The sequence below is a fragment of the Pelophylax lessonae genome (genome assembly GCF_965119305.1).
Source record: "Pelophylax lessonae genome assembly, chromosome: 1".
In the NCBI taxonomy this organism is placed as follows: Eukaryota; Metazoa; Chordata; class Amphibia; order Anura; family Ranidae; genus Pelophylax; species Pelophylax lessonae.
The window spans coordinates 727,494,901-727,508,250 of record NC_138768.1 but is presented as its reverse complement, the minus strand read 5'-3'; the positions used below and the strand labels follow the sequence as shown (position 1 = coordinate 727,508,250).

At 44.8% G+C, this 13,350-nt stretch overlaps 1 protein-coding gene across 1 annotated transcript in view; it reads left to right on the top strand.

Annotated features, from left to right (window-relative positions):
- PCM1 (pericentriolar material 1) overlaps positions 1-13,350 on the top strand; it is a 311,695-nt gene that overhangs the window by 264,404 nt on the left and 33,941 nt on the right. The window contains exons 34-35 of the mRNA XM_082243082.1: positions 373-533; positions 622-694. Of these exons, the coding sequence (XP_082099208.1) occupies positions 373-533; positions 622-694 (234 nt within the window). The remainder of the gene's footprint in view (positions 1-372; positions 534-621; positions 695-13,350) is intronic.

Here is a 13,350-nt window from a genome sequence, read left to right as displayed (position 1 = left end):
CTAAAATCTCATGCTTATGGGTAGTCCCAGACCCCCATGGGAGGTTGGTGGAGGGAAGTGTTTGAGTGAGTGCTTGGGCTTGTTAAAAAGCCTGTCATAGTTGTTCTAGTTTTTCATGGTAAGGCTGGCCATATACTTTTCGAATCTCAGCTGGTTCAGCAGGAACCAGCCGAGATTTGAACTGTTAATGGGCAGGCAGAATGTACTAAGTTGATCGATCACTACACTACTCTGATAGGGAATACTTTTATAGTATAGTAGACAAATTAGGAAAGAATATATTTGCTGTTAAACTTTTTAAGGTAACTTTAATTTTTTATTTTATATTTTTGCATGAAGTATATTAATGTTTGTGTTTCATTATGGTGGCAGGTTTATCCAAAGCAGAAACACAGGCATTGACTAACTATGGAAGTGGAGAAGATGAGAATGAGGAGGAAGAAGAAAATTATGAGTTTGAAGCTCGCCCAGTGGATGTACAGACATCATTGGAAGCCAATGCTGAAACCACTGATGAAAATGAAAAGGAACAGGTGTGAATATTGTAAATTCTGGTAATGTTACTGAACAATGCATTGTGTTGTGTACAGTATCCGAATGACTGATTTTATAACTTTGTAGATTTTGAAAAATCCTATCAACGAAACTGAAACAGAGAATGAATACACAGCAGAACTATGCATACAAGAAGCAGGTAATGTCCATGTTCTCACACCCTAATGGTTCTACATACAGGCTTGAGCTAAGTAGACTAAAAGGGGGAGGCTCTTTATCTCTGCAGATATTTATTTGTTTTTAACATCTCAGAAAATTAACTAACTAATGAAAAAGTAGTTAGGCAGTTTGTCCTAAAAGATAAACTTCATTGTCTCTCAGAAAAATGAACTTGATGTATGTGTTCAGTGTGTACATGATCACCATACATTTACAAGAACTGCCAAGCTTTCCCAGAGCCTGGGGTACACAAGGTGTAGTGACATTTGGCCCAGTACATAATAGGACTCGGCAAAGTGTCAGAATATGTTAAGCTGCACTCCCTGTTTATTTTAATTGTATGCTGAGCTGAGAGCAGTGCAGCTCAGCATAGATATTTCAAAATATCATGCGTGTGTGTACATGCTTTGTATGTACTTTATTAAAGAAAGTCATCATGTCTGCCTCAGTACAGTGTTGAACGACTTTTCGCAGAGAGGGTAAAAAGCCAGAGCTGTGGGGTGGGGAAAAAGTGCTAGCTCTCAGAACATCCTGCCAATCCATAGTCAGGAGGGTAACAAGAATGCCTAGCTTCATCCTCTCCACAATGAAGAAGATATGAGCAATTCCCAGCCTAGCCACAGTGTTACGAGCAATGCTTAGCTTGAGCCTATTCACAAAGATGAAGGTAAAAGAAATGTTCAGGGTGAGGAGGGTAAAAGCAGTGCTCACTATCAGCCTATCAGAAATGAGGTCAGAATGAACAATGCTTAGCTTTGGCTTGTCCACATTGAAAAGTGTAAAAGGAATGTTCAGCTCCAATCTTTCCACAATTAGGAGCACATGCAAAACGCCCAACTTCAGCCAATCTACGGTGACAAGGGTAGGTGGATTTTTCATCATAAGCTAAGGAGCTCACTGCTGATCAAGTAACAGTGCAAAAAGCTGGCTTAGAGAGGAGGGCAGGCCCTCTGATAAACACAGAAAAAAGTTCAAATTATCTTCTCCTCTCCTCTCTGACTAGCAGAGAATGAATACACATCCAATAAAGGGTTTATGGTGATATGTTATTCTTACCTCCTCAGTGCAGTTGGTTTTGCACAGAGCAACCCAGATCCTCCTCTTCTTAGGTGCCTCTTCTGTGCTCCTGGCCCTTCTCTCCTGTCGAGTGCCCCCACAGCAAGCAACTTGCTATGGGGGCCCCCGAGCCAGGTCACAGCTCCATGTGTCCATTCAGGAAAAACGACAAAAATTGGAACTTTCACCATCACTTATTTATTTATATCATGAGATGAACTCTTAAATATTTACAAATGTTATATATTTTTTATGTCACAATTTGTTATAGTTTTACATGATTTACTATTCTCAAATTATATATGTATATATATTTTTCCAATACTGGGATCACAATATTTTTTGCACAATTTGCACATTTACTTATACTAGCAAGCGCTATAGATAGTTCCTACTAGAACTATTTTCTCTAGCGCTCATTGACAGACGTAGTCCTCGGTGATACACCACCTTCGGGTTATGTTGCCTCCACAGGAGCAGGACTAGACAGGAAATTAAAAAGCTCTGGCCACACCCCAGGGGCAGTCCCAGAGGGTATATCCTCTCTCTCTCTGCCTCAGCAAATCAGTTATTTTCTGTCTAGTTAGGAGTAAGGACCTAGATACCTTGCTGGGATCTTAGGTCCTGGCAAGAATTTTTTCTTAAAGGATTTTTTTTTAGACAGCTTTTTTCTCCAGTGTTCCTGTGAGATCTTCAAGCAAGAAAGCTGAACTGGGCGACGGGCTGGATGTTGAGATCCGGTGGTCACCCCAGTTCAGCCTACGAGCGCGTGCAGGCCATAGCTCCGCGCTGGGTCGGCCGCGACAAAGTCCCATTAAAGGACTGACCCCGCGAGTTAAACGTCTCGCTGAAACGCCAAAGACCATGAGTCACGGCGTCCATATCGGTCGACAGCCCTCCCGCCCCGGTGGAGAGGGGTACTGTCAGGAGTTGGTGCCCGCCTGGTTCCGGTATGGTGAGTAGTATGTTCCCCCTTTTCCCCTGACGGGTCTTGTGGTGAACGCGGGCCCCTCTCTGTATGGTAAGATAGAGTCCCACTCTATCCTATAAATGACACAGATCCTCCTACTTTGAGTGTGATTTTATGTGCAAAAAGCCAGGAGGCTTGGTTTGGGAGCTAACAATCTAATTGTATACATGTTAGAAAGATTATAATCTGTGGCATTCTGGGAATCTTATGGGTTAAGAATAAGCTACCTACCAGTCAGAAGCCACGGACATGTAGACTGCCTTCCTAATCAGATCTCCAGCTATTAGCAGGCCTCCCGAACGGCCATGCGGTCCGCCAGGGCCGGTACCGCCAACCACGCCATATCCCCATGCAGTGAGAGTGTTGTGTGCCCTGCAGCACACCGCTATTCAGTACGGGCCGCCGCCATTTTTTTTGCTGGATCGCACGAGCCGCCATTTTGGCGTAGCCTCGTGTCTCCAGCATGGGGGCGGCCATGTTTGAGGTGATCCAAACACCTCGTGGAGCTTGGGGGAGGCGCCGGAAGGCGTACAGAGGGGCGGAGCCGCCTCCTTTCTTCCTGGGCAGCCAGCCAAAAGACTTCCTGTTTGTTAAGACAGCGCTGTAACCTGTTGCAGTTAACTCTGAGCATCAAGTGGTGAGCCTGGGGGTCTATCTCTCTCTCTCTCTCGATCGATAGGGATCCCTAGCAGGTAACACTAAGGGGCTTTTGTGGCGCTGGGGGTCGAAAAAAAAAAAAAAAAAAAAAAAGAAAAGTTTTATTTTTGAATTATATTATCCAGGAAGTAACTGGAGTTATCATGGACCCTGCCACACATATTCCCCCACCTGTTTCCCTCGAGGGGGCCACGGGACCCGCCGGTGCACAGAGTATAGAGTAATTTACAGCAATTTTGGAGTCTATGGTGGCTCGGGTGGAGGCGGCCTGTCAGGGACGGGGGTCAAGGAAGCGACCCCCGCCTACCCCTATACCATCTGACACCTCTGACTCAGATTCAGAGGTGGTCACGGCAGTTGCAGGTTCCTCTGCAAGGGCTGTTATCCCAGGTAAAGCCCCCTCAGACAGTGAGGAGGACGCTTCTTCTCCTGCTATTATTCAGGAAGAAGCATTGGTGGACGCACTAGTTGTGGCAGTGCAGGAAACCTTAAAACTTGAGGCTTTACCGGCAGAGGCAACTGAAACAGAGATTCCTTTTGGTACTAATAAGCCCATCAAGACGATGAAGGCTTTTCCTGTACCTAAATGTTTCGGTAATCAGATTAAAGGAGAATGGGAGCATTCTAAACGTACCTTTACTATTTCCAAGCGTATTGCTAGACGCTATCCGTTTGAGGAATCCATCATTAAGAAATGGACGGTACCACCAGTCGTGGATCCGCCTATTTCCAGGCTGAATAAAGCCACGGTTATTCCAGTGGAGGACACTTCGTCCTTTAAGGATCCGGTGGATCGAAAGATGGAAGCAGAGTCCCGCACCATCTTCTCTCTGATAGGGTCAGCTTTTAGACCAGTAATTGTTATTGGTCTAGTTTCCCAGACACTTACGGAATGGGCGAAAATGGTACGCCAAGATCTTAGGGGAAAAGATATTCCCCAGGAGACATCTGATTTGATGGAACAGATTATACAAGGGCTACAGTTTATCTGTGACGCAGCCTTGGACACTACTCCCTTATTAGGGCATGCATCTAAGACAGCGGTGATCCTCAGACGTGTGCTGTGGTTAAAATGCTGGTCAGCTGACCTAGGTTCCAAGAAGACCTTGACAAATCTCCCCTTTCAGGGGAATCGTCTATTTGGGGCCAACCTAGATGAAATCATTAAGGATGCCACTGGGGGCAAGAGCACTTTTTTGCCACAGGCTGCTAAAGCTAAGGGACCTCGCAACAAGCGAGGACCTTTCTTTACCGCCCATAAAGGGCGCCCGGCTGGTACTAGCGGGAAAGGCAAGACTCCTCCAGGAGGGTTCAAGAAGGGCTGGTTGGACAAGCAAAGGACCAACCCAGCCAAACCCGAAGCAAAGGAGTACACAGCCTGAAGGTGCGCCCCCACCCGGTTTCAGGGTGGGGGGACGTTTTCACCGGTATTCAGGACATTAGATCGAGCATCAACCACTACTACCGGTGCGATTCTTCCCTTCCAACATTTAAGTACTACAGGAAGCGGTAATTACCGTTCCCTGAATAGATCTTTTCCTTTACCTTTTCCTAAGATTAGTCCCGATACCTCACAGGAATCGGATCTGGTTGACCAGATAGGCCAAGTAGCCTCTAGTCGGGTGACTTCGGTCCCTGAGGTTCAACCAGAAAAGATCACCTTTCCTGATAACTATCAGGTATCTGATAAATGTGTGGGAACAGAAAACGACCAGACTTTCTCGGATGGTCGGGGCCAGATACCTCTAGGGACGCCTGGTTTAGATCCAATCAGCGCCAGTGGTCCTAGAAATTCTAGGCTGGCCTCCTGAAGCCGGCCTGGCCGACTTGGACATGTTAGTCGTAGACGTTCCGTGGGAACTTCGTCTCAGGGAGTGTCTGTGGTCTCAAGGACCAATTTACCATCATGCTTTACAGTCGCTGGGTTTAATGGCCTGGCCATTGAGACCCAAGTACTGAAGGACAGAGGTTTGTCAGCTTCAGTCATTCCTACCCTTATTAAAGCAAGGAAAGCGACTTCCAGCAAAGTCTATTATCACACATGGAAAACTTATATTGCGTGGTGCGAATCTTTAGGATTTCCTCCACGTACCTATTCGGTGTCTCGAATATTGGCCTTTTTGCAACAAGGGGTTGAGCAGAAGCTAGCCTTGAGCACCATCAAGGGTCAAGTTTCAGCATTAGCAATCTTCTTTCAGAAGCCTTTAGCTACCAAATCCTTGGTGCGGAATTTCATCCAGGGGGTGCGGCACCTGGCTCCTCTAGTCCGCGCGCCCTTACCGCCTTGGGATCTTAATTTGGTTTTGTCGGTTCTACAGAAACCTCCTTTTGAAAACATCAGGGAGATTCCCTTGCTTACTTTATCCCAGAAAGTGGCCTTCTTGGTGGCTATTACTTCTGCTCGCAGGGTGTCAGAACTGGCTGCATTATCATGCCAGTCCCCATACCTAGTGATTCATAGGGATAAGGTAGTACTTCATCCTAAGCCATCTTTTCTTCCCAAGGTGGTTTCAGATTTTCATCTGAATGAAGATATTGTACTACCTTCCTTGTGTCCTCAGCCCAAGCATCATCGGGAACATGCGTTGCATTCCTTAGATGTGGTTCGGGCAATCAGGGTATACCTGAAAGCTACGGAATCATTCCGTAAGACGGATTCACTTTTTGTGATCACGGATGGCCCCAGAAAGGGTTTGCCTGCATCTGCCGCGACCATTGCCAAATGGATTAGACAAACGGTGGTACAGGCTTATTCTATTAAGGGTCAGAGTCCTCCGTTCCCTGTTAGGGCGCACTCCACTCGAGCGCTCAGTACTTCCTGGGCCTTTCGCCATCAGGCGTCAGTGGTCCAGGTATGTAAGGCGGCCACCTGGTCGTCGGTACATACCTTTACAAAATTCTATAAAATTGATGTGACGGCATCGGCGGATGCCTCATTTGGCCGCAAGGTTTTGCAGGCCGCAATTTGAGGAGACCGGTGGTCTACCTCGAGGGTTTTTTTCTGTTTGAAAAAAAAAAAAAAATTGTTTTCTCTTTTTTTGTTGAGTCTCATCATTAAGGATGAGCATTGTAAACTTCTAGTTGGCACCGGTTGGGCCTTCTAGATTGGGATTTGATTTCCATTTTCCCACCCCTCAGTTGTGATACTGCTCTGGGACGTCCCGAAGGTGGTGTATCACCGAGGACTACGTCTGTCAATGAGCGCTAGAGAAAAATGGATTTTTGTAAAATCTTACCGTAAAATCCTTTTCTCTTAGCTCATTGACAGACGTAGTCCCCGCCCCTCTGTTTTTTGAGTTGGGTTAAAATCTCTAAAGACTGCTTTTTCACATAACTGATTTGCTGAGGCAGAGAGAGAGAGGATATACCCTCTGGGACTGCCCCTGGGGTGTGGCCAGAGCTTTTTAATTTCCTGTCTAGTCCTGCTCCTGTGGAGGCAACATAACCCGAAGGTGGTGTATCACCGAGGACTACGTCTGTCAATGAGCTAAGAGAAAAGGATTTTACGGTAAGATTTTACAAAAATCCATTTTTTTCCATATAAGTATTAGGGGGTGCTGGGGAGGCTTTTGCGCACAGGTGACTTTTTTATCTTGATGCATGGAATGCATCAAGATAAAAATCCTTCTGACTTTACAACTCCCTAAGGAAAAACTGGTGTCTGAAAATTTTAAAATGGAAGAAATCCCTAACTATAACTTTTCTTAAAAATGTTCCCTCCTCTCTACTACCTATCCCACCTAACTGTATAAAAAAAAGATCTATGTACTTACCTATTTTCAATCTGCTTCAGTCCAATCACGTGATTCTGCAGCCATTGTTGGCACTCCTTCCCCTCCCCTGCAGTAGCCACTCAGTGACACGAGGGAGCGGAAGCTGCGAAATTATGTAATCATTTGTCACCTTCAGGTGATTGGACATTGGCAAAAAAAAGCCCTAGAGACATCCCCTATATAACCCCTTCCATTACCAGCAAGCCTTGTGTTTTTTGTCTAGCGTCCTTAGGTGATTGGCGTAATTTATTTACTGAGAGAAGCTTACCTCCCTCTTGAATTCTGTTTTTACTTTACGATTCTTCTATTAGGATTCCTAGCTGCTCCATAGTCACAGCGGCTCCCTTTTTGCATCTTTCCTGATTAGATGACCCTTTGGCTGAGCCTTGTGGACCTGTACCCAGACCCCGCCTGGAAGAAAATGGGGGGCTGGCTTGTAACATTAGATGTGAAAGGGTGCTGCGCTATATGGCTGTCAGAAAAATGTTTAATGTATCTGATAAAGACAGTACACTATGAATGGTAAAAAGATAAAAAATTTAAACCATAAATGGATACGTGTATAGTGAACTTTTTACCATACATAGTGTACTGTCTTTATCATATACATTAAACATATTTTTCTGACAGCCATATAGCGCAGCACCCTTTCACATCTATTACTTTCACTAGTTTGGGCACACTACCGGTGCTGCCTGCTGTATTCAGCCTCTCATCACCTCCCACATTTTTAAAGCGCAAGAGTTGTATACATTTTGGCCTGTAACATTTCTTTGCACTGGTCCTGCATAGGCTTTCACCTTGGCACGGAGTGCATCCCATTGAGTTAGCCACAGGGTGCTATACAGGTCCAGGGCTGTGGTCCAAGTGGTGGAGAGTTCTCTCTGAAGACCCTTGCGGGGGCATGCCCGTCAAGGAGGGTGAAGGCAGAAATAGGTCCCGAACATCTTGCTCTGGTTGCTGAAGAAATCTGAAATAGAAAGTTTTGTGCTTGGTACCCTTTGCTAATTTACAGCATGCTGCTAATCTGATCCCTAGTGGGTTGCAGTGAGCATGGGCTGCAACGCTGTCAATTTGTCTCCTACTGTCACGGGACCTGGCACAAGGACCCTAGTTCTTATGTTCTGATTACAGGCCTCAGTTTTTTTCTCTGCCCCCCTCTGAGCACTTGGTTGCTTTCTGGGGCATAAACCTTTCTAGAGAGGAGTTTTCAATCACGATATCTGACTTGTACTGGCATGATTTCCATCCTATTGGAGGCTGCAGGTCACAGGGGTTGCAAACAAGCCCCTTCAGCCGATTCTGCTGCGGTCTCACCAATACATATCATTGCTACTCTTATTGAAGCAGTGCGCTCATGCCTGGCCTTAGAGCAGCTGGGCATCTGAGTTTGCTTACCCAAAGATCCCCAGCTGGACTTCTTAAAAATACCCCAACCTGCTAAGACTTTCCTTTTCTTAGACTGCATTCACACCTGAGCGTTTAGTTAACGTGCGCAAATGTACAGTAAATGCTCATTGTGCTTACAGGCACCATTCATTAATAGCATGCCAAATGCAGGTATCACATTTACATTTTTGCACAGAAAGCTCAACACCCAACATAGTAATGTAGTAGAGAGGAGGGAACATTTTTAAGAAAAGTTATAGTTAGGGATTTCTAGATGATAAAATACCACATGGTTTCATGAGTAAAATACCTCATATTTTGATGAAAAAATCATGCTTTATTTTAGTAGTGGTTTTTTTGTGAATTGCAAAAAATGTGTGAAAAAAATCTGAGTCCTTTTTATCTCGGATTTTAAAAGTAAAATAACTTTGTGAAATGAGCCCTGTGGCAAGCCTGGACCTCCTCTAAAGGGACCAGCAACATGGACAGGTAAGACATTGTCGTCTTGTTTGTTACATTGTTACTGTAGCCCCAGAGCAAGTGTGAGACATGGCTATGTTTGTTTTACACTATGTGTGTTCTGAATATGTTTACACATAAAACTAAGTAAGATGGCAATGTGTTTTGAAACCTATTAATCTTTACAGTGTAAACTTTTAAAACTTGACATTAAAACTCAGCAACTAAGAGCTTAGTCTTAGTTGAATGACCAGGTGGTACATCACATCACAGGTAACCTTAATACAGCCATCTCTGGCCAGAACTCAAAAGCATCTCCATCCCAATTCCCACCCTCTCTACCTGATTTGGAAATGAATGTGCCTGCACTAGAAGCAGTATCAACAGAGGATGCTAAAGAGCACCTAGAGCAGTGATGGCGAACCTTGACACCCCAGATGTTTTAAAACTACATTTCCCATGATGCTCAACTACACTGCAGAGCGCATAAGTATCATGGGAAATGTAGTTCCAAAACATCTGGGGTGACAAGGTTCGCCATCACTGACCTAGAGTAAGGGCTAGAGGGGACTGCAGAATATTTCTCACCCCCTTCTATATACCTGATAACTTGGCACAAAATGCTTGCTAACATAGACATGCCCTCGTCTGAAGATTTTCACTCATTGCCAAGCTATCTAAAATGGAAAAATATTACACTAAATAGTGGACTTGGTACACTGTGGATTTTCTGTCTGCAGAATCCTTAAACGAAGAAACATTCTTTAAGGTTCTTTGCTCTTGCAGTCCTAGCAATGCAACCGGGAATTGCAATTTCTCTTTGTCAAACTGCAGCTAGTTGAATTAAGGAAATTATCAATCCACAGGATCCTGCCCTTAAAAAATTTGACAAATTATGGTCGGGCTGGATAAATACTGTGTTCGGTGATATCAACACCTGAGTAGCAGTACTCTCAAAGGGCCTTGGGCCTGATTAAGGAACTCTAGTCGGTACTTATTCAAATGGGTTTTGTTTATTATGTAGGTACAGTCTGCTCCTTATGGAGGTCCCTTTGCCTGTAAGAATTGAATACATATGTTCTGTTATAATAAGAGAATCAAATCACCAGCTGATTGGTTGACCTTTGTTTCGTTCATCTATGTGCATTGGTTTTGAATGCTATGCTGGAATGATATGCCATATATATATATATATATATATATATATATATATATATATATATATATATGTATGTATGTATGTATGTGTGTAGATATATATACACTACTATGGTATACTGTGCATTGTTTTTGATTTCTTTTTCAAAACACTAATAAACTTAGCTTTAAAAAAAAAAAATCCGCAGGATCCTCAAAAGACCAAGTTCTGGCAGAACACTTAAGTTTAAGTCTAACGCTAAACCTGCTCTCTGCCACATTCTAGACCAAATCTATCTAACCCTGTAAGCAAAAAAATCTCAGTACTTGCCTATTCTGCAGCCGATCCAGTCTGGTCTCCAGCGGCAGAAGCTGTGTTCAGGAGATCATGTCAAACAAATCTTATAGATTTTTTTGACTGGGTGACTAAAATAATAGATGGTGGAGGTGCAGTAGACATTGCATATCTAGATTTTAGTAAGGCTTTTGACACTGTCCCACATAGAAGACTTATCAATAAACTGCAGTCATTGAGCATGGACTCCCATATTGTTGAGTGGATTAGGCAGTGGCTGAGTGACAGACAACAGAGGGTTGTAGTCAATGGAGAACATTCAGAACAAGGTCATGTTACCAGTGGGGTACCTCAGGGATCTGTACTGGGACCAATTTTGTTTAATATCTTCATAAGTGATATTGCAAAAGGCCTCGATGGTAAGGTTTGTCTTTTTGCTGATGACACAAAGATATGTAACAGGGTTGATGTTCCTGGAGGGAAACGCCAAATGGAAAAGGATTTAGGAAAACTAGAAGAATGGTCAGAACTCTGGCAACTGAAATTTAATGTGGATAAGTGCAAGATAATGCACCTGGGGCGTAAAAACCCAAGGGCAGAATATAGAATATTTGACACAGTCCTGACCTCAGTATCTGAAGAAAGGGATTTAGGAGTAATTATTTCAGAAGACTTAAAGGTGGGAAGACAATGTAATAGAGCAGCACGAAATGCCAGCAGAATGCTTGGATGTACAGGGAGAGGTATAAGCAGTAGAAAGAGAGAAGTGCTTATGCCGCTGTACAGAACACTGGTGAGACCTCACTTGGAGTATTGTGCGCAGTACTGGAGGCCATATCTCTAGAAGGATATAGATACTCTAGAGAGAGTTCAGAGAAGACCTACTAAATTAGTACATGGATTGCAGGAAAAAAACTTACCAGGAAAGGTTAAGGGACCTTAACATGTATAGCTTGGAAGAAAGAAGAGACAGAGGGGATATGATAGAAACTTTTAAATACATAAAGGGAATCAACTCGGTAAAGGAGGAGAGCATATTAAAGAAGAAAAACTACCACAAGAGGACACAGTTTTAAATTAGAGGGGCAAAGGTTTAAAAGTAATTTCTCTATCGCTCATTGAACGACGTAGTCTTCTTGATTCTCAAGAGCTGGGTTATGTTGTCTCCGCAGGAGTAGGACTAGGCAGAAAGACAAAACGTTCTGGCTCCACCTTAGGGGCAGTCCCTGAGGGTATATCCTCCCTCTCTCTGCTACAGGGAATCAGTTTTTTTCTGTCTAGTCAGGAGTAAGGACCTAAGTTCCTTGCTGGGATCTTTTGGTCCTGGCAAGACTTTTTTCTTTAAGAAAAAGACATTTTTTAGGTAGTTTTTCTCCAGTGTTTTTCCTGTGAGATCTTCAAGCAAAAATGCCGGACTGGGCGACACTTGTGGTCACCCCAGCCGGCCTACGAGCGCGCGCAGACCATGGCATTGCGCTTGGTCGGCCGCGACACATTCAAGTAAGTATGCGGGGCCGGGCGACGGGCTGGATGTTGAGATCCAGTGGTCACCCCGGTTCTGCCTACGAGCGCGTGCAGACCAGAGCTCCGCGCTGGGTCGGCCGCGACGGAGTCCCAGTGGAGGGACTGACCTTGCGAGTTAAAAGTCTCGCTTGGACGCCAGGAACCTGAGAGTCGAGGCGTCCGGAGTGGTCCACAAACCCCCACCCCGGTGGAGAGGGTATTGTGAAGAGAGGGTGCCTGTCGGTTCGGTATGGTGAGTAAACGTTCCCTTTTTTCTTTCCTCGTTATGAGGCAGTATGAATTATGGGCCCCTCCATACATGGTCAGTATATATCTGACACTAAAAGTCCCCCTTGTAAATACAGTATGTGTTTGTGGGAAGTGGACTTGGTTTGAGAGCTAACACTCTACCCAGCAGACTGTAGCATTACAGCAGACATAGGAGGTATATCCTACCTTATTTGTAGTGTATCTCCTGTAGATCAATCTATCGCCACTCAGCAGAGATGCAGGTGGATGTGCTGGGAAAAACGATTTCGGCGGTCCGCCGCCATTTTGCCGTAGACCAGGTGCATGCATGTCCTCAGGTCACGCCGGCCGCCATGTTTTTGGAGTCGAATGTCTCCTGTATGGGGGCGGCCATGTTTCATGAGCCCAGCTACCTCGTGGAGAGCTGGGAACGCCGGAAGGCGTACACAGGGGGCGGAGCCACGTCCTTCTACCCGGGAAAAAGCAACAGCTCCTTCCAGTCTGTAAAAGACAGACGCTGACTGCAGTTGGTTGGAAACTTCACTGCATCGGTTGGTGAGCCTTGGGGGTCCCTCTCTCTCTCTGTGGGATCGAGAAGCAGGTACTCTGAGGGGCGCTATTGCGCTAGGGGGAGACACAAAAAAAAAAAAATTAAAAAAAAAAAAAAAGAGGTATTTTTGATTTAAAAAAAAAAAAAAAAAAAAAAAGTTTTTTTTGTGTTTTCTGGCAAAGGTGTCCTGAATTAACAGGGACCCTGCCACTCATGTATCTCCTCCGGATCCCCTCAAGGGGTCTGCGGGATCCTCCAGCACCCCACTGACGATTAAATCATTGTCCGCTATTATGGAAACTTTTGTGTCCCGGGTGGAAGTGGCTTGTCAGGGACAGGGCGCAAGTAAGCGACCCCCGCCTAACCCCTTATTATCTGAAACCTCGGATTCAGACTCTGAGCCTATTTCTGCAGTTGCAGGTACTTCATCTGGAATTGGTGTCTCGTGTACTGTCTTTTCAGACAGTGAGGAGGATGTTTCGGCATCAGCCATAGCCAGAGAGGAAGCGTTGGTAAACGCACTCATTGTATCTGTTCAAGAAACCTTTAGATTACAGGGTATTCCGTCAGAAATAGCTGAAACTGAAATCCCTTTTGG